The sequence below is a fragment of the Seriola dumerili genome, unplaced genomic scaffold, assembly GCF_002260705.1.
Source record: "Seriola dumerili isolate Sdu_G_001 unplaced genomic scaffold, Sdu_1.0 BDQW01000166.1, whole genome shotgun sequence".
Taxonomy (NCBI): Eukaryota; Metazoa; Chordata; class Actinopteri; order Carangiformes; family Carangidae; genus Seriola; species Seriola dumerili.
Window position 1 is genome coordinate 675,928 of NW_019174421.1, and position 21,971 is coordinate 697,898.

General features: G+C 44.3%; 1 protein-coding gene and 1 long non-coding RNA gene across 2 annotated transcripts; one reads left to right on the forward strand and one right to left on the reverse strand.

Moving 5' to 3' along the window:
- Positions 1-1,939: 1,939 nt before the first annotated feature.
- casc3 (cancer susceptibility 3) lies at positions 1,940-16,927 on the reverse strand. The gene is made up of 12 exons (XM_022752153.1): positions 16,742-16,927; positions 14,546-14,570; positions 14,230-14,285; positions 13,168-13,386; positions 11,668-11,816; positions 11,203-11,376; positions 9,997-10,949; positions 8,673-8,846; positions 7,564-7,662; positions 7,328-7,467; positions 6,475-6,682; positions 1,940-4,822 (listed from the first exon to the last, which is right to left on the reverse strand). The coding sequence occupies exons 1-11, from the start codon at positions 16,925-16,927 to the stop codon at positions 6,536-6,538; spliced, it is 2,322 nt and encodes a 773-aa protein (XP_022607874.1). The 3' UTR covers positions 1,940-4,822; positions 6,475-6,535.
- A 360-nt stretch (positions 16,928-17,287) lies between these two features.
- On the forward strand, positions 17,288-18,068 carry LOC111226868. Its single transcript, XR_002665318.1, has 3 exons — positions 17,288-17,537; positions 17,677-17,826; positions 18,050-18,068. It is a non-coding gene; the product is annotated as an uncharacterized LOC111226868 (long non-coding RNA).
- Positions 18,069-21,971: the final 3,903 nt, after the last annotated feature.

Sequence of the window (21,971 nt, forward strand, 5' to 3'; positions counted from 1 at the left end):
AAGATGAAAGACTGATTTTATTGACAATAATTGACTGTGAAAGTATTAAGTAGTGAAGTGAAGGCCGCTGTCTGAGGAGCAGAAACTAGTCGATTTGTTTATTCATACAGTTTGTTGATGTGTTGAGACTGAGAGTTAAAGGGTTAAATGAAAGAGAAATGAGCGGTTTGGTCCATTACCAGCTGAGCCTCTTTGTGTCCAGCAGCTGCTGCTGAATATTCATGAGGAGGAGAGACTGTGTGCAAGCCGATTGGCTGTTGGGGCCTGTCAATCATAGAGTTTACATAAGTGCTCCCCACCCCCTCCAGGTTATAAATATTCATGTTAACGAACAGAGAGAGGAGCAGGTGTGTGTGTGTGTGTGTGTGTGTGTGTGTGTGTGGGGGGGGGATTAAAGAAAGTAAAGATGGGAAGAAAGTGGGAATAAAGAAAGAAATAATAAAAGAAAAAATTAAAAAGGGGTCAGATAAGAAATAAGAAATGGTAAGACAGGAGTAAAGAGAACATGTGCCAGAAAGGACAGGAAAAAGAAAGGCAAAGAGAGAAAGAAAGAAAAGAAGGGAGGTGAGGTAAAGGAGAGAAAGGAAGAAAATATGAAAGAGGAAAAGAAGGAAAGAAAAGAAATAAAGGGATGGAAAAGGATAAAAAAGGAAGAGGTAGTTTTTCTTTCAGATCAAATTAAATCTTGGACTAAGCGATAAACTTTCATTTTCTCTCCGGCAGGAAGTGAACAGAGACGCAGGTTTCATCATCATCACGTTCTTTATTGATCCTCAGTGTGGACGACATCGTTCTCCACGTACATACTCATCATCATCATCCTCATCCTCATCCTCATCATCATCATCATCATCATCGTAACATCGAAACAAACAGCACTGTCGTCACAGTGAACAGTCTGGTCAGCTCAGGTCAAAGGTCAAACACTCGGGCAGCAGTCAGCTCACTCTCAACACAGGAGGTGGATTCATTCAGACAATTTACATCCAACATGAAGAATAACGTCATTAAAGAACATTTTGTAACCGTGGTAACAATGACATCCATTCAAAAAGACTTGATCAATACAAATCCATCGATAACCAATGATCAATCGTCACCTCTCTGAGCTGGAGCGCTGAAGCCGCCGTCACAAACAGGTCACACCCCCTGTGATAAGGCAGGGGGGGGTGGATCAAACGTGTCCAGACGTGCCCCTCCCCCTCCCCCCTCCCTCCTCCTTCAAGCCAAAGTGACACTGAAGATTTGTAGAAATCGTTGGATGATTTTTTGTTTTTTTGAATCATCTCATCTTTCTGTAAATCTCAAATTAAAGCACCTGCTCAGGGTTTAGAAGATCTTGCAGAATACTGGAGGTAACGTTTAAAATAAAACCTGCAGTGTCTTACAGTTAGATTTATCTAGTCAGATTTGGAGCGGCGGGAAAACAGAGGATAACTGCGATGACTGATCATCAACACAACGAGACCGAACAGGAGACGCGACCATGAACGCCTCATTCTTAAAGTCCAACAACAAAAATCAAACGGAGGAAGAGAGACGGAGTTAAACACTAACTGGTGACCTTTAGTTTGATGAAGTGGTTTCCTCAGTGTGCGTTTGAGGGTGTCCATTCACTAATAATAATAATAATAATTATAAAAAAAACAGTATTGAGTGACATTATTTCAAAAACAGGAAAATACAAAACAGATCATAGCTAAAGCCACACAGCTCCTTCGTCGTCGCTACTTCTCTAAATTATCTCCATCGTTAACATTCGAGGTCCCTGCCGATGCCTTTAGAATCAGAAGCCCACTGCTCTGTAGCACTAGTAGTTTTATTAGAATATGTTTCTGCTCTATTTTATCTGTTCAAGCTTCTATATACACATTTAGATTTCTATATACAGCATCAGTAACCCCCACCCACCCCCCCACGCCCACCATACCACCCAGCAGCAGCTTCTGGCTTTTTGTGCAACGTTTGTGTCAATAATCAAACTTTCTGTTCATCAGGAGGGAAAAGAAATCAGGAAATAAAACACTGTTCAGAGAAACTGAGTTTTAAAGGGCTACTCCGCTGATTTTCCATGTGTACGTCACTTTAACAGTGTCTGTTACCATGGCAGCATCTCACCACATACAAAGAAAAAAAAAGGAAACAGTCCAAAGTGCGGCAGCATCGTGTGTCAGGCGGTTTTGTATTTGTTCGTTGTGTACAATGTTCACCTGGTGTTCGCTGTGTCTGCTAACGCTAACGCTAACACTAGCTAACAGCCGTCTGCAGGCGTCAGGCTGATGCTCAGAAACACAAACAGGAGACTGATTAGTGAGAGACCTTTCAGCTCCACCTGTGTTGACACTGATTATGAACCTGGAGGTCTGATTTACCTCGACAGTAAACAGCTGTGAGAACCTGTGCAGGTCGTCTCTCACTCTCTTATTCTGCACAATAAAATGTCCAGGTTTTACTTTGTCAGCTGATCTCAGCCAGTTGCACAAAAAGTCTTTTCCTTAAGGTTTCCATAAAATGTTCACTTAAACATTTGAGGTTTTTCTCCTTATCTTGCTCTTATCCTTAAAATAAAACATAAAAAAACTTAACTGCGACGTGTCCGGGTGTAATGTGAAAAATGAATGGGGCCGGTTGCACAAAACACCTTAAGATTTTCCTTAAAGACTGAGTTAAGGTTTCCTTAGAATAAAAGACCTTGGAGACAAAGTAAGGAACTAAACTTAACTGCAACACGTCTGAGTTTAATGTGACGATGAAGAAAATGAAAACGTCCTGAGAAGAGTGGGAGAACGAAACGGACCCTTAACGATGAGCAACTGATTTTACATCACAGGTTTCAGCTGATCACTCCACTTTCCTCAGCTTAAAGAGCTCTACGGTTTTATGTCACATGATCTTTGTGGTCAGTTGTAGCTCCAGTCAGTTCAGCGGTGTGTCGGGTTTAAACGCTCTGATCTTCAGCTGAACAACGGCAAAACAACCGGAGGACGAGACAGCGTTCCCTGATTCCCAAAACAGGTATGAGCTAATGTCAGCAAACAAACTGTCTCCATGGAAACAGTAAAGTCTCTTTCACTGCTGCAAATTTCTTTAAAGGTTTAAGTTAGTTAAGAAAAGAAAGTTAAGTTATTCTGTGCAACACTCTTTAGTAAGCCCCTCAGCTAAGGAGAAATTAAACCATAAGTGTCAAACTTAAGGTGTTTTGTGCACCTGGCCCCTGGGTTTTGTTTCCATAGTTACTGAGGCAGAAATGACAGTAACCACGAGGTTGGATCAGTTTTAAGTCAATTTTCTGTTAAAACCAAATGTGGATCCGAGTCTTCTTTTTTTAACCATGTCACCTGAACATCTTCAGGTTTGACAAACAAAACATTTGAACTTTCTGCCTTTAGCTGCAGTTTCTGCTACAAACTTCAAATCTTATCTCTAACTTTTAGCTTTTAATTTGAAAACCTGGGACAGTTTTACCTTGTTGGTAATTTTCAAATGAGAATATGAAATTTACATGACACCTGTGATGAGGGATGACAAGACGGCACTGTTTATTCTCATGTGAGAATAAACTGAAAATTTCACTCACATTATCTTGACCCACAGGAAATAAATCCAGAATATAATCTTAATGAACAGATATGGAAAATAATCGTTTTAAAAGTTTTATGTTTTAAATAACGCAGTTGTTTGAAGGACATTTTGAAGTATTTAACTCCTCCTGTCAAAGTGTATTTTATATTACAACAGCTGTGTTTTACTATATTGTCATTCATCATCAGCCTCCACTGATGAGTCCACAGGAGACAGAGCTGCTGACAAACTGATTAACACTTGGATCAAATTATAACAACATTACAATCTGTTATGAACCATTTATGAAATGTTGTTAAACTGATTATAGATGAATGACGTAACGTCGTGAGAGCAGAAAAGCTAAAACAACAGCAGAGCTTCAGGTGCAGAAGAGGATTTCTGCCACATGTGAAACGTTTATTTGGAAAAAATGAAAATTCAGTTTAAAGTTAGAAAAAAAAAAAAAAAAAGAAATCAGATGTGGCCTTGACCCTCTTCAATGTTGAGGTGTAAGAACCGTCTGTGACAACGTGTAGAGGCCAACCAGCTGTGGACGAGTTACCATGACACCGAGCTGCACTCGCACTGATCCTCGAACTGGGAATGAACTCCACTTTCTCTCTAGTTGACTTCTGTTTTTATTATCGTTTTATTGTTAAACCTTTCGTATTAACAGTTTAACTACGATGGATGTGGAAAATGAAAACATGAACCTTCTGTTTCCTGTTTCAGCAAACAGCTGACGTACAGTAAAATAACTGGATAACAAAGAGAAACTCAAAGCTTGTACTGCCTGTCACCGGCTGTTTCACCGTGAAAAGGAAAAGACAAAAACACCTTGAACCAGACTTTCTCTTTTCGTCTCAGCACATCAGCTGCAGCGTCTCGCCTTCGTCCGTCCGACTCCAGACGTTAAACGCTTCAGTGTCTCTAAAGGGTCTGAACTCATCAGTCCGACAGGCAGCCTCTTTCTTTTTTAAACATCTTTAGCTTCAATGTTAGAAGACACGTTGGCGGGATCGAACCTGTGAGTTACAGAACAGTCTGACTATGATACGTCTCCAACACAGCCGGTCCGCCTGACTGCTACAGGGTCAAAACTAAAAAGGGGCAAAAAGGAAAAGTTCCACCAGTGATGCTGTGGGTCACCTGCAGAGTCCGTCCTCGCCTCCGTCCGTCCACCCGTTCGTCCCTCCCTCGTTACTGTTGGTGGCTCCTGTTGGGGACCGCAGCTCCTCACCGACCCTCCCACCCGCTCCTGCAAACAGGTCAGAGAAACGCCTTCATTTGACTGTTTCCACCGGGACGTCCACAAACACTGTTCGTTTCCATAGTAACTCAAAGGACAGGTTCAGAGGCCTGGGTCTCTTTCCACTAGGGATGGGGATCGTTACGATTTTAACAGTTCTACTGCTTATTGATACTCTTATCGGCCCGGTACTTTAACGGTTCTCTTATCGATCCGGTACTTTAACGGTTCTCTTATCGGGACCTTTTTGTTACTTTGAAAGAAAATTAAAAATAAGAAAATTAAGAAGAGAATTGGCGCTGCTTTATTTCATCACATGAAGTCAATTAACATTCTTGAGTAGTTACTGTTTCATCAGCAGCCCCCACATCACTAAAACCCTGTGATGTGCTCCTGATCTTAATGGTTTGGTTTTAACTCTGACAGTAAGACATTTTTGTTTTTTCATACTGTGTTTGGCTGCACATATTCAGAGTCAGAATAACCTCATCTAATTCTATATGTCACTCAACAAAGACTTCTGCTCACGTCTGTCTGAATTGTTCTGGAGGTGATTTCAAGTTCCTGTCTTTATCTGATCAAGAGTTATTTTCATTCTCTGAAGCAGGATTCATGGAAAATATCTAAATCTGACTGATCTGTTTCTGTCTCTACAATAAACTCAGAACAACTTCTCACAAGTAAAACTGCACTGCTCCCATTCAGTCATCCACTGGAGCCAATAGGAATATCTGCGACTCTAGATGTCACTGGCAAAGAATGTGGATGAGAATCGATCTATAGAGAGAGAGAGAGAGAGACAGACAGAGAGAGAGAGACAGACAGAGAAAGAGAGAGACAGAGACGAGAGAGACGACAGGACAGAGAGAGACGAGACGACGAAGAGAGAGAGAGAAGACAGAGAGAGGTAGGCAGACGAGAGAGACATGACATGAGAAGATCAGAGAGATGCGAGAGAGAGAGAGAGACAGATCAGAGAGAGACAGACAGAGAGGACAGAAGAGAGACAAGAGAGAGAGAGAGACAGACTCAAGAGACAGAGAGAGGAGACAGAGAGAGAGAGAGTAAGGACAGAGACAGAGAAGAGGACGGACAGAAGAAGTGAAGAGAGAGAGAGACAGAGAGCAGAGAGAGGACAGAGACAGAGACAGAGAGAGAGACAGAGAGAGAGACAGAGACAGAGAGAGAGAGAGAGAGAGAGAGAGAGAAATGCTTCAGACAAACAGTAAAACTCCAAATATTTCATAACTTTTAGTGTCAGTATCTTGATCGAGGTCAGAGACTCTCACGGACGAAGCGACTTGATAGAAAGCGCCAATCGTCTCGTTCAGGGAGAAACTAACGGCAGGCGGAGGACTGACGCTCTGAAGACGACGTGATATTTGTATACGCTCCCTCTGGCATCCGGACGTTAGTATAAGTCGAGTCCTGCACGCCGACAGTTTTCCAACCTTGAAGCTCAGGACCAGGTGGGACCTGTTCCCCGCAAACATCTCTACACCGAATCCAGACCAGGTCCAACCTGGACCTTCACTGACCCGCCACACTTCTACGAGCTGGTGAACCGTTTTACCAGAACAGAATCCTTGTTTTATAAAGCTGGTCAGTGAGTCACAGCTCCCACGACATCACGGCTACAGGTGAGGAGGCGGTGTGCTCACCTGCAGTTTTCCCATCAGAGTGGGGCCGAGACTGGGTGGCGGGGAGGGGTGAGGGGCGGGGTCACTCTGAGGCAAAGGGCACCTCTGGAGGGGGGGGCTTGACGGTGACGGGCTGGGATGTGCGGCGGGGGGGTGAAGGCTTGGGCTGAGCCTGCTGCTGCACCGTGTCGTAGTACGTCACGCCTCCATAGGTCACCTGGGACTGACCCTGACACACACACACACACACACACACACACACACACACACAAGGATTAAAGTTATGTTCACAGTCACTGTGTGTTTCCCTTCAGTCTAATGGATAAAAACTACTTTCAGACATTTCAGACAAAACCCGTTTTAAACTAAATGATTTACACAAAATCATAATCACAATTACTCTGATCAATAATTGAGATCAGGATTATTCGACTTTGGGGAAAAAAACTAAACAGAAAGCGTCGTGTCTTGTTGTGCGTTTGTGAATGTGCAAGAAAACGTTTATGTTGCAACAACAAACAGGAAATCTGTTTTGCTAATTTCTTCAGCACCGAGAACAGAACCGACGATGTCGGCTGGTTTCTGTAGGAGGATGAAATCTGTTGTGGGACAGAATGTGGCACAATAATCGTTTTATCATCTTGTTTATATAATCGCTGGAAGACAAAATCATATTGGAAAATAAAATCATATTAATCGCCCAGAACTAACGTGTTTCACCATCATACCAGCCACAATATCACAATATGAAGGATGATCAGACGTCTCGTCACAGACCCGCTGCAGCAGTGTTTCTATATGTGCAGCAGTTCCCAGCAGTGTGTGAAATTACTCTTAATAATGTCATTAAGTGTTTCAGACTCTTGGCGTGTACCTGTGGGTTCGGGTACATGGCAGGATAAGGGAAGGTCATGACGCCCGGCGGAGGGTAGAAAGGCGGTGGCAGAGATACAGGTGGGCCTCCGTAGATGGCGGGGTTAGCGATCGGGCCGCCTGATTGGTGGGGGTGGAGACCTGGGGAGGAGGCACACAGATGAAGCATTTATCAACATTAGTTTTTAACACAGACTCCAGCTTCTGAATCAGGTCAGGAAACCAGACTCCACTGACCGGGGTGGGGGATGTGCATCTCAGGCTGGACCAGCATGCCTTGCGGTGGGATGGGGGCGGGGCCATCCCCATGGGCATAGATTGGTCCCTGGTACGACACTGTGAGACAGAGGGAGGTTAAGAAAGCGATCATGAAGAACAGCTGCAGTTACTGGATTTAATAATATGATTATAATATGATCCATTCCAGCGCTAATCAATAAACCCAGGTTCTGCATGAATAGTGAATCGTCTCCTTCACACTCACTGATGAGTCTGTGTTTTACCAGACGAGCTGTAGCAACAAAGTCTGACTTATTAGTGAAGAAACTGCTGCTAAGCTGCAGTTGTGACGCTGCTCTGAACGTGTGTTGAAGACAGAAAACATGAGCAGAGAAACACAATCTTTTAAAGAGCTGTCATTTCCATCTCATGCACCGTCCTAAATATCTGCAGAGATGGGAGGGATTCTCTGAGTTAAGTTGATAAAATGCTTTTACTTCCAAAGACCCTTCACTTTCAGAATTTTAACAACTTTGGGAAAATAAAAAATGGACCAAACCAGTGAGACCCAGAGGAAAAGTCTGTCTTTTAAAACTCAGGATCAAGGTTCAATCCAGGGAACCACAGGAAGTGTGTTAATCCTTGACCTTACTGCCCTCTGCTGGTGAGTAGGATGAAGTACAACACTGACAGAGACCAGTCTGTTTGTTTCAGCTCCTGATGCTTCAATTTTTGGGGATATTTTATTTTCAAGCCAATTTCCTGGAAACTTTCCTTATAATTTGCTTAAAATATTTATTTGTAAATTAATAGGATATTAATGACGGCCGCAGTAATTTGGTAGTAATGATAACAGTAATACATGTGTTAATTTTGAATGGGTATCCTTTGTGTTAGTTTGTGTTTTTTGAGAGACCTGACTGACACCTCAAATAAAAATAAAACTTAGCAATCGTTACTTAAAGAGTCAAAGTGTCACAGTTTAAACACATATTTTAACCTGTTAAGGTGCATTTCTCATCAGTCTGAGCACAGAGCAGAACATTTTAATTCTGCTCACTTATTCATTTGCACCAGTTGTGTCATCTTTTACTGATTGTGTGTCTCATGTCACGTTATCATCTTACTGGGTTCGTAGTAGTGTCCCTCCATCACACCCAGGTGCATGGGCGGTGCCGGCTCAGGTACGGCTCTCTGGCGTTGGGAGGAGTAGCGTTTGGCCCGATTGGAGGCGACGCCCATTTCCTCCATGCTGGAGAACTGAGGCGGGCCGCTGGGGATGTGCATGGGGTTGGGAAGGCCTGTGGACAGAAGTGTTAATCAGTCTGTGTGGTTCTACTGACGGGTCGGGTTCTCTGTTTTAAATCCTGCTCAGCTTCACGTTACCCTTCAGTACGAGTAGTAACCAAGCATCAACCTCCAGACTGAAACATGAAGCATCAACACCGAAGAACCAGAAGCTGCAGTTCCTCTAATGGCCACTAGAGTCTGGCTCCAACAGTGAGTCAGTCCCCATAGACTCCCATGTTAAAATGTCCAACTTTACAGCAGAAATAAACATGTTTACAGCCTGGTACAGAAACTGTTTTGGTCTCTAGAGCTAATTTCCTCCTTCATGACACCTGTTTATATAACTCACCTGTTTACATTTTATTAAGGACTACAGTTATGGAGGATTGAGGGCGTGGCCTCTTTGAGTGTATGCTTGCACCAAAGTCTCAGCTCCACACAGGCCCCTCCTCTTTGACCATATTTGGATTAGCTGGGAGTTAGGGGCGGAGTCAGACACTGGCCAAGATGGCGACAGTGGAGCAGCTCACTCTGAGCTTCAGAAACCCGTGGGTCACAGAGGCGACAGCCATCTTTATTTAGTCTGTGGTAGTGACCCAGAACCAGCACTGTGAAGACCACATGCTGTGACCCATTCCAACATCTGAGGTGTGAAATGTAGCAGGATATTAATGAAAGGTGCAGGTTGATTCTGATGCTGATGAAACAGAGGGACATTATTTTGAGCAACACTTCTGAAACTACGTGAATCTTCCCTCAGACTGTTCATGATGTTGAGGGGGAAGGTCCCGCCTGATGAAATTTAAATCTGTGGATCATTTTTCACATAAAAAGACAACAGGGGGGGGGGCGTCGTGTGGTGGTCTAAGCAGGCGCCCCATGTGTAGAGGCCACAGTCCTCACTGCAGTCGGCCCCGGCTCGAGTCCCGCATCGGACGGCCCTTTACTGCATGTCATTCCCCCTCTCTCTGCCTCCCCATCTCCTGTCTCTCTCTACTGTGCTGTCATAAAGGCATAAAAAAAGCCCAAAAAATATACTTAAAAAAAAAAAAGAAAAAGACAACAGAGGGAAAACAACCTTCTTGTGCACATGTGCATGTAAAAAGAATTTTTTCTTTGTATGTCAACAGGTGACAGGTGTTGAGAGAAGCCTCCACTCACCTCTCATCTCAGAGCGCATGTATGACGTCGGGCTCTGGCTCCAGCTCTGTCCTGCCAGACTGAGTCGAGCCACGTCCTGGTCCAGCTCCGTCAGTCCTCCTGCTCCTCCTCCTCCTGCTCCTCCTCCTCCTCCTGCAGCCTGATTTGGCCCGTCTCCTGCTCCCGTCCAGCTCTTCCCTCCCACACTGCCGGGGGAGGAGGCGTTCCCTCCGGCCGCAGACTCTTCCATGGACGGCTGTTTGCTGCCCAGGTCTGCGGGCCGAGAGCGAGTCCTGCGAGCCAGTGAGTAAGATTTACGCTCCACTGGCCGCTCGGCGGGAGGAGAGGCTTCCCGATTGGTCGCTGCTGCTGATGACTGAAGGGAGGGGTCAGAGGTGGAGGAGGAAGCAGCTGATCCAGATCTGTCTGCGCTTCCTCGTTGTTCCTGCTGCTGTCGCCTCGGTGAAGCAGACTGGTAACCGCCCGGCTGTGACGATGCCGCCGTCGTTACAGCGCTTACACTCAGGTCCTGTTCCCCAACGCCTCCATGGCTGACTGTAATGTCCTCAATTACCACAGAGGGACCCCCCCTCCCCCCACCGCTACGCCCCCCCCTGCTGACCACACCCCTCTCTCCTGCAGGCTCCAACTGAGCTTTAGGGCCTTGTCGTTCTCTGGGATGCATCTGGGGTGCGTTTGATTCGTTATTCCTGTAGTGGGACTGAGGCGGGAGGTGCATTTGATTCTGGTGGGATGTTCTGCTGCGGGAGGGGGGCAGTCTGGAGGGGTTGTTGCTGCGCTGAGCTGAGGAGAGAGGGAGAGAGGAATGGGATGTAGAGGGTTGGACGGATGAAGGTGAAGGAGCTCCTCCTCGGTTCAGACCTCCTCCCCCTCCTCCGCTCTGCCAGGATCGGACCGGTCGCTCTCCTCCTCCGTCTCTCCACCGCTTGTCTCTGCTGGGAGACACACTCTGTCTGCAGGAGACAAAAAGACGGCGGCGTTCAGATTCAACAGGTTAAACTCCTGCAAGTGAAAGTGGCTTTAAAGAACCGTCCTTATAGACATTTGTAAAGTTGTGAACTATGGCCAGAAACGTGTTTTGTGACGTCACAGTGTGACAGTTGGTTTTCATACAACACTGAAATAAACGGCTGTAAATTATAGCATCACAGTGAAATGGCCCGTTCCTTGTCTTTCGGTGTTATTCTCAGTTAAAGCGGAGCTCACCTGGGCCGGCGCTGTCTGTACGGCCGGTCTCCGTGGCCACCGCCGTTTCGGATGTCATAACCGTAGATGGCGATGAGCTCCTCGCGGCTCTTGGGCGCCTGCTCCTCCTCTCTGAACTTGTCGTGCTCCCAGCGACCCTCGTCTTTCCACAGCTTCCTGTTTCGACCTTTAGGTCTGATGGGACACAGACAGGGACATGAGACGAAGTTAAAGGGACATTCCACTGAAAACCCCGACTGTTCTGAAAAGAAGCAACAACAAGCTGCACAAACACTGATGGATCAACACAGCACTGTGATCGCAGTGGATTCAAAATCACCTTAAAATTGATTGTTTCATTTTTAATTTTGGGCCAAATCAAATCTAACTAAATGACATACAACCTTCCAGGTTTGTTTCCTGATGGAAGATTATGTTATTTATTATATTACCTTACTCCCTCTAAAAATCAGATAGAAAGTGCACCTCTCCTCCTCCTGAGCGTGTCCTCTGACGTCGTGCTCGAAGAACAGACCCTTCCTGGGGATGTAGGCCGGGTTTTTCCTGTCCTCGTCATCGTCGAGCTGCTGACCGGCTTTTCCTCCCGCCTTCGTCTCGGGATCGTCTGTGGACTCCTGCGTGTGTTTGAATCAGTTACAACATGGTGACATCGTCCAACAGCTCTACTGTCTGCTGACTCAAAATGATCACGTTTAATCAGTAATTATTATGTGTATATGTTGGACAAAGGTATGATCATGAGAAGCAGCTGCTGAGTTGTGGAGGGGGCCAAAATGTGTGTTGACTCAGATCCAGGGAGAACGAGCAGTGGCTCTACATCACACAGCAGAGGTTTGAATTTAATGGAGGGAGGTCGTCTGGTACCTGCTGTCCATCACCTCACCTTCAGTGAGCAGCACATCACAAGGAAACTAGAATCACCTCCTCGTGCTTGTATCCCTCCGCCACTCAAGTTACATCCCTGGTATCCAGAGCCAAATAAAATACTTATATATCTAATATATAAATATAATATAATATATTATAATATATTTGTGTGACATTTGGAGTAATAAAGAGTGTTTTGTGAGGTCACACTAGCCTCGACATTTGACCCCCAAAGTTTAATCAGTTCGTTCCAAGTGAACGTTTGTGCCAAATCTGAAGTTCCTTCAAGGTGTTACTGAGACACACAGATGAGAGAGCAGAAAACAAAATGGCTGCTGCTTCGACTGTCGCTGACACAGAGGAATAAAAAGTAAGAGTGTAAACATAAACCACTACGTAACAGAAAACAGCAGCAGCAATCTTCACATTGCATTAGCAGTCTAAAAACACTGGGTCATAAAAATCTGCTGTCGGCACCTAAACTAAACAGTCAGCAGCACTTTGATTCATCCTTCAAGAAAACATTCTCCAGTGTGTTACAGCCTGTTTTCTCGCCTTTAGACTAATACTCCAATCTGTGGTATGACACTGCACACTGTGCAAGTCTTGGTCTCAGCCTGCGTCAGGTGGTCCTGTGTGTGTGTGTGTGTGTGTGTGTGTGTGTGTGTGTGGAGAATCACAGCGTGGTGATGTAAAGAGGAGCGAGTGTGAGAGCAGAGACACGTCATTGGCTCGTCGTCCAGTCGCACTGCTGTGACGTTTTCCTTCTTCGACAGAGACACACAAACTGTTTTTCCTTTCTCCTCCACCTCTGTGGTTTGTGTGTGTGCGCACGTGTTTTTCCCCCAGAATCTTTCCTCACAAATGGCACATTCGACATATTCTGCATAATTTCCTGTCATGCTGTGATTGGTTAGTTTGCAGTCCCACTGACGTGCCTCACACAGCGTTAAGATCTTTAATCAGCTGACTGTGCTGCAGCAGTGTGTTTGTCATATCCTGTTGTAGTTCAAATCTCTGCTCGATTATAGAGATTCACCTCGACATCGTCACTTTCACCTGTTTTGTGCCACAGCTGTTGGGTTCACTGAGTCTCACCTGGCCGTCGCCGCTCTGTCTCTCTCCTGCTAGATTTCCTTTCTCCTCAGGTTTGCTCTCCTCTTTACTCTGTCCTCCTCCCTCCCCCTCCGCCTCCTCCTCCCTCTCGCCCTCCCCTCCCTGTGCTGGGCTGTCGGCAGCAGGGGGTTTGGGCTCGGCGGCTGCTGCCGGAGCTTCTTCGTCGCTGTACTGCTCGGCCTCCTCTTCCTCCTCCACTCCCTGAGGAAACAGAGGAACAACAGTTTAGCCAACGATATTTAGCATTTTATCCTGATTGAAAATACAAGACTGTGGTTAGAACTGAAGTTAACAAAATAAAACGTTGTGCTGTAAGCTGGTTTTAGCTGAAAAAACAAACTGCTATCAGCTTCTTCTTCACTCTGGTTTCAGTCTTGAACAGACACATTTTATTTTCTAAAACTTCACAGTTGTAAAAGTGTATAGTGAAAAAGTTGTTCACACTCTCTCTATTTCCTGAGTTACAGCATTGAATAATGGTCAGAGGTGTTGTTGAGGAACATTATGCTGTCACAGTGAAGTTGACCTTTGACCTATTGGATATAAATTGCCATCGCTTCAACACTTTATCCTGTTTGACATTTGTCTTAAACTGTGTCATAATTGGCTTCTCAAGTTATGGCCAAAAATGTGATTTGTGAGGTCACAGTGATCTTGAACTTTGACCTTTAACCACCAAAATCTGATCTGTTCGTTCTTGAGCCCGAGTGAACGTTTGTACCACATTTGAAGAAGTTCCCTCCGGGCGTAACTGAGATATCACCTTGATGAGAACGGGACAGGCAACCTGAAAACAGGATATCTCTGCTGCTGCTAACGAGCTGACAGAGCATTTACTTTGAGCGTCGCAACTGCAAACAAAATGAGTGTCGTCGGTTCCTAAATCCTGATCTGAGGGACGTTAGTGTGAGAGGCATTCGGATAATTATTCATTATACAATAAAATATTTTTCATTGCAATGTCAGAAAAAAAGGATTCATAAACTCCTACTTCCCACATCTCAGCATTAAGACTTTTGAGAGATTGTTTTAAGACATTTCTACCTCTGAGTGGGAACCGTTCTCCTCTGGATCGGCACTGTCGTAGTCAGAGAGGACAGCTGGACAAGAGGGCAGACAGAGGAAGATTTGAGTGTCAGAAACTGAGGCAGCAACAGGATTCACAGCCATTCTACAACAGCTGGGTATAAGACTGTTGAATATGTTCCCTCTACAATAAATAATAATAAATAATACAATAAAAAAAGGAAAAACTAAAATTACTGTCTTTTAATCTACTTTTTATGTTATTAGTGTTTGCAGCTGTTTTCATTTTACAAGGTTGCGCGTTGGGTTCTAAATGTTGCTATGAATGTCTTACCTTCTCCCACTCCATCTTCACTCTCCTGCAAAGACAAAGACAAAAAGAAGGAATCAGCTCTGTGTTAATCTCCAGGAAGCACAAAAAGCTCAGCTGCACCATCGAACTGCTCAAACACTTTCACACAGTTACACCAGGAGCTGCCTGCTGAGAACAACTCTTTATCTTCTGTAGATAATTGAAGAGCTTCGTGTGAGCGATTCAAAGCTTTGCTAAAGGCATTTTAGAAGAAGCTCCCAAGTAGTCCGTCAGGCCTCAGCGTTTGGGAATTTGAGGCAGCTCTGTTGGAAAACTAGATATAATGGTTGGAAAGCTCAGCAGTGACATCTATTGGTTAAATTGCATCAACATCGACCCCCCACCTCAGGGTCGACAAAGCACAGCCGACGAGCATCCCGTCTTCAGTAATGCCTTTAGAACAAAAACAGCCAGAGTCACGGCCAACAGCGTTAATGTGCGCCTGTCATACATTCAGCCCCCAGGCCTGACATCTGAACACTGCAGCTGGAATACACAGGCCTACTTGTCATTCTGATTTTTCCTTTGACTGCAACAACTTTCCATCTTGGGCAGGATTTCAACACCAGTGCGCTCCTTTAAATCAAATCACACTTACAAAATCTGAATTAAAAACCTGTTCTATTGGACATTCAGGCCAAAATCAACGTTGTGTTATAAACAAAACAAAAATACAACCGGCATTGTTGTTATGGGTACAGGTGCACCGGGGTTTCATTTGGAAAGGTATCCATCCAATGAAAAGAGAAATTACACCATGGCTGTCTGTAAGTTCAGAGTCCAGAATAACTGGAAATTATCTAGGTCTGATAAGGAATCATAGGGTCTGTGAACGCTGCAAAGATGTCTGGGAAAATCATGAAAACACACTAAACAAAAGGGAAAAGTACTTGCAGCTTACAACTCCTATTTAAACCATCCATCTACACTCAACTTAACTATTGGAGTTGCATGAGCCAAAAGTAACTTGTAAATAAGATGTCTTCCTAAAGAATATCTTCCATCTCTTTAAGTAATTTAAGTTGCACCTCATTCTTGATGGGAGCCGTTGTTTTGTTATTATTGTGCTGTATTTCATATTTGTACTCCCTAAAACATGCACTTTGCAGCATTTGTATTTGGACAACTCATTCACTATAAGCCACTGCTGACCTGTTTATACAGCATTTATATGTCACCAGCAAACCTCTGTACCTGAGGGTGTCACCTTTTGACCATGTGTGGACCCAGTGGTGAAGCACTTGCAGCTTTTGATTTAATGCACGTTTGTTGGAGGTGGGGTGGGGTATGGGTTAATGATGCACTTCTCATTACCAAACAGATCTACGTACCAAACGAACCTCAACCCAAACCCCAACCAGTTATCTTCTGGGATACCGTACCTGACCCCTTATTAGTTTTCTCTGCTACGCCAAACCACAAACACGAAGGATGAGCCAGTAGAAGACATCATGTTAATGGCAGGGGAGTCGCCTTCGACAGCTGACCGGGTCTCAGTCGAGGTTAACGCGTGCTGGACGTGGCAGACTCACACGATGGAGCGGTAGCATTAGCGGGGCCTGGCTGGACACTAGACTAAAATGTACTTCCATGACAGCCCACCAACACCTCGTGAACACCTGCGTGCACACACAGCCTTCCCAGCTGGCAATTTAGGAGCAAACCGTTTCTTATCTTCGTTAAACCTGAGGCAGTGTAAGGTAACCGAGAAGACACCGGCGCCGGTGTTATGGCCACATTTGCAACCCGTGTAAATGTGTCCCAACTGGCGCCTTTTCGTCTTAGTATCACCACGGGAACCAGAGGAACAATAGATTTATCAGCGCAGACAGTTGGCCTTATAAACTGTAAATGTAACACACTATAATGTATTAAGAAAAGAATACATTTCCGAAGTCTCCGGGAAGATTTGAAGTGCTAACGGTTAAATAGCTAACTTGTCTGACGTTAGTTCCCTTCAAGCTAACACTGAACAAACATCAAGTTGTTTATGTCAGGGGTCAAATCTACAGATAAATAATCCGCTGTTGATGCCTCCACGGTAACAACAAATCAAAACAAGGACTCGGCCTCCAGGAAAACTTTTACTAGAGGCGGTATCTGTCCCAGCTCTTGGTCGGACATGGAACCCTGAGCTCGCCGAGCTAACGTTAGCTCCGGGAGTTAGCCGTTACTCACACACTCGGACTCAACGTCGCTCTTCGCCTCGGGGCGGGCCACTGTCGCCTCCGCCGGGTCGGGATCCCTCCCCCGGCTCTTGGTCGCCGGTGACCCCGATCTCCCGCTGTCCGAACCCGAACCGGACTCGTCGTCGTCCTCGCTGTCCTGGGACGCGCGCCTCCTCCTTCGCCGCCGGTCCGCCATCTTAGAGCTCGAATGGTTGGAACCGGAAAGAGGCAAAGAATTGTGGGTGGTGAAGTTCTTCTTCGTTAGGGTTTTAAAAGCGGCATCAGACTTCTTCTTTTTATTTAACGCCATCTCCTGGAATTTTAATCTTAAACATACTTTTTTAATGTGTTTTAAACAGATGAACAGGACAAAAACGCCAAACAAGAGACACGATACAAATTATAAAGTTATGAAAGTTATAATTTAATAATCTATAATAATAATAATGACACACAAAAAGACCATCGAGAGATTTCCTGTGAATGCAGAGGGGAGGAGCAAGTGAAAGTGTTCAGTGTTAGTTCAGGCTCCATTTTGAGTCGTCGCAGCAGGAGGGAAACTGATGCCTTAGGCGAGTGAGTGTAAATACAACATTATTATTATTTTACTGTGAAAGTCTCAGAGTCAGTTTCTCCCTGTGGACTGTGGAGGGAAGAAGAGTCAGAGTGAACTTGTGTCCACACAAAGACACTGAGAGAAAAGGAGGGAACAACATGCGCTGTGGTACTTCCTGTTCTCTGCGTCAGAATCAACAGTCTGACTCAACGTTGTGATGAGCTGAATAATACACATGAAGACTGAGCAGGTGGAGTTTATTATACTGTATATTCTGTTAGTGTGTGTGTTACTTCCTTTTCTCTTTATGTTGCATGTGACTCTTGAACAGATTGTCTTGACTCTTGTGTGTCTGAGCTCACAGTCAGTGTTACTGGTTTCCCTCTCAGACTGACTGAAGTCCTGAAGATGAGTGATGGTGTGGAGGAAGAGGAGGACGGAGCAAAGTCTCCAGGATCCATCTGTCTGTCTATGAAGAGTGACTGGTCCAAAGGACATCTTCCAGACTTCAGTGATGAACCTGGACCCTCAGACTCACAGTAAGAGACCTGCTACAAACCCGTGAACCTCCAGACTGTGACAGTGTTTAGTGTGTTGAGGTCCTGCAGTGACGTCACAGCTTGTAACAGGAAATAAGTTCCTCCTGGTTCTTGTGGCTTATCAGTGTATTAATACTAACTGCTCAGGTCGCTTGTTTCTTGTGAAATGAATCAGATATTAAACAACATTTTAACTTTTTTCTTTTCCACATTCTTCCTGCAGCTGATGAACATGACAGAGATTTAAAGACATCAGTAATTAAAGGGTGGTGCGGTGAACCTTGATGAGCTGGGATCTAACAGAGTTTGCAGGATCATTTTACAGCCTGAATGATGAAGAGTTTCACATGTCAGAGGTTCACTGTAGACACTGTTTGACCAACAGCATTTGGATTTGTTAACTAAGGTGATGTATAATTGATGAGGAAACCAGATTCATTAGTAAAGTTACTAAATGCAGTAAATAGAATCAGTTCAGGTTGAGCGCTGAGTCTGGTGATTGTCCATATTTTTCTTATCACCAATAAATCCCATGTGCAGAGCCAAACCTATCACAGCCTGATATAAGTTATTCCTCTGAGCCATAGAGCTCCATGTTAAAAGACATCAGTGAACCACACTGTCGAGCGGCTGGGTTTCATATGCTTGTTAAGCTGTTATGGAATATAATTTTTTTTTAACAAATATCTTAAATCATTAAAACACTTTTTAGATATTTCTGTGTGATTGAATATGACGTTTTTGTGAATCTTTCGGAGCTGATCATGTATTTAATCTTGATTCTGTATTGATCCTATCAGCTCTTTGGTATCTGGCCACTTAAAGCTGGAGTGCAGAGCTTTTTACATATAAAGGAACGTGTGTGAAATCCAAACCTTTGTTAAATGAGTTCTCACAGAGCTGATTAACCCTCTAAGCTCCAGGTAAATCTCTGTATTCTGCAGTATAGCTGCCTTTTAATCTGCTGTCTGTGGTGACTTTCCCTTACTGGCGCACCGGTACTGATGCATTTGAAGTCAATAAGGAAAGACTGATTTAGGAGAGCTGGAGAGGCGAGTAACAACAGAGAGTAACCATCATTTTACCAAGCGTCCAAGAAAAGTTCCTGATTCTCCAGATAAAAGAAACTCTCAGAGGAAACAGAGGAAACTGGTGTGGCTTTTCCTGGTTGGAGAGCGCTGAAGAAGAGAGGGGACTGATGGTGTTTGTAAAATACTTGAGATAGGCTATTTAACTATGACATTAACTTCACCTGAATAATGACTCATCATCTTGGAGCTGATTGATAGTGTTGCTGTGATTACTCTCACTGCCAGAGGGGGAGACACTGAATGATAAAGTGTCACTCCAACATGGAGACACTGTGTTTTCTCCTCTGTCCTTCTGTTGATTGACAGGTCTACAGACTGGTGGAGCACACAGAGCTGTTGACATGAAATCAGGCTCGTGTTCATGCAGCCACTTTCACACTGACTGAGGTTCATGACACAGTAACACTGAGACGCTCTGCTTTATAATATCTGATGCAAAAACTGTGTGTGCATGTTTCTGTCTAGAGTTTTTGTTGTGACCAACACAGAGTTTATGAATCTAGCTCCTGGTTTCTCCCTGTTTTCTTCACATGTGTCTAATAACTGATCATCTTCAGCTCAGTTTACAGTAGAAACAGTCTCTTACTGTGAGTCTGAGGGTAGGTTCATCACTGAAGTTTGGAGGTTTTCCATTGGACCCAGTCACTCTTCATAGACAGACAGATGGATCCTGGAGACTCTGCTCTCAGTCTGTGGTTCTGACCTCTGCAAACACAAACATGTTTTTTTATTCATATCACATCGATCACTGATCAATTCTCTGATGACAGAGTCGATGTGGGAACTCTCAGCTGACGTCACCATCCAGCACCACACACTGTACTGAAGGATGGAAGCAACACAGCTCAAGAAGCAGAGTCATACAAAGGTGAGATGAGAGGATCAGATGTCTGTGACCCGACACCGCTCAGCATCTGTATCCTCAACCTCAGCTCCACTGTGTCAACTCTGGATCTACCTGGTTACACAGTCCTCAACAAAAGACAGTGGACAAACACACAGAGAGAGCAGAGTCACATCTGCATGAATATCACTGATGGTCTTGTGTGTAATTAAGGATCATTCTGATGTTATTCTACATTTCTGTTCTTGACAACAAACTCATGAAAAGACCCAAATCAACAGAGTGTGTGTCTCTCAACATTTCCTGTTGTGTCTCTCAGCTCGGAGCTCATTGGTTCCTACTGAAGACGTAAAGCTTTAAAAACACTCACAGATATTATACTTTCATTTTTTAAAAAGTCTCAGTAATTTTCCTCAAACAGCTGCTCACTGTCGTTTTATCAAACAAACAGGAGGAAACATATAAAACATCAGTTGGGGACAAGGGGTGGACTGGGACAAAAATTTAGCCCTGGCATTTTCTGTCCAGACCGGCCCACACATTATCAGCGGACACTGCATAGAAGTCCACTAATCTCGCAGCATCTTCTCTCATGCATACTACAAAGGAGAGTCATATTCCTTGATAGCAGTTAACAAATAAAGCACTTAACTATGAACTCGAGGACTAAAATTGACAGCTATAGCAATAATCAATCAATCTTTATTCATTATAGTGTCAAATCACAACAGAAGTTATGTATGACTAGGGGTGGGACGAGACTAACGGGAAGAACCTTATGCTCCCCTTTCAGTTTTTAGTCTGTGAAAACAAGAATAATGTATAAGATAAAAGATTAGTTCATATTGAACGAAACATTCGCAAGCGTAAATTAGTGGCTTTGCCACGTTTTCATGACACTTACTAGTGTTTTCCAATGCAAAAAGTCAGATCTTTGTCACAATACCTGAAAATGCCAAGACAGCACTATAAAAGCCATTTGAAAACTACAGTAGAAGTAACACATTTACACAGAATTAAAGTTACACACAAATTATGAAATAGTTTAAAAGATTAAATAAATTCAATGGCAAATATTGCAAATTAAACTAATTATTTCCTATAGGTTTACTTGTAATTTGTGCTAAAATTCAAAGTATCTCATCTGTATTTACAATACATCTTTGTTTCTGCATCTCTACTTACAGCTCATTGGTCCATGTGAATGTTTACTGTTGCTATGGCAACAAGAGGCTGCTGATATTAGCAGTCTTAGCTAGCTTAGCTAAATCATCTGAACAATAATAACATAATATCAATTCGGCATATTTAATAAACACAACTACCAACATTCACAGCCCTTCAACTCTGGGCTGTTGTCACAAGTAGGACTATGCAGTTCATTAGGGTCACATCACATTCAATGTAAAAACGTTTCCTTCTTTGTTTTAGACATGTCTCAAAAATGTAGCCTAGCCAGCCCAGGCTAACGTTACTTACCATGTATGCCTCCACTCGCTCGTCTCCCGGCGCAGCAGCACCTGCTGGGGTGGTGACCCGGCACCAGATAGGTCCATCAATTAGAATATTTAGCAGCTCCACACTCCAAGACTTCAGCTTTTTTAAGTTGCAGTTTTTTCAGGCGCCACCCGGGGCGTTACTACCGCTTATCCATTTTCAGCTCAGCAGCAGCCCGTCTCGCAACTGCGCAATGCCGTGAGGTCCGCCCACCTGGTTTGTGGTTGTGATTGACAGCACTGTCAGGGCTCTCTGAGCCTGTCAGCCCATGATTGATTGACAATGACAAACAATCACCGATAATATGTGTTGATGCTGGCAACACAACTGAGCCTCTGTAGCAATCGGCCAATTGGAGGGAATTTAGAGAAAAAAAACAAAAACAAAAAAACATAGCGGGACTGGACCGGCCCCATTGGGTCAACGGCCCACCGGGACGATGCCGGTATGCCAGATGGCCAAGTCCACCCCTGGTTGGGACTATTTTCAGCGGCGGATGAATCCACATTTGGTGCTGTAGTGAGTATTTGGGGCAGCAGGACGGAGTGTGTGGGACTGGGTCTGATAAACGACAGTGTGTGTTATGATAATGAAGGACATGTCACCCAGTGACAGTGTGGTTCACTGATGTCTTTTAAATTGGAGCTCTATGGGCTCAGAGGAATATTATATCAGGCTGTGATTAGGTTTTTTTTGGCTTTGGCACGTTGGGA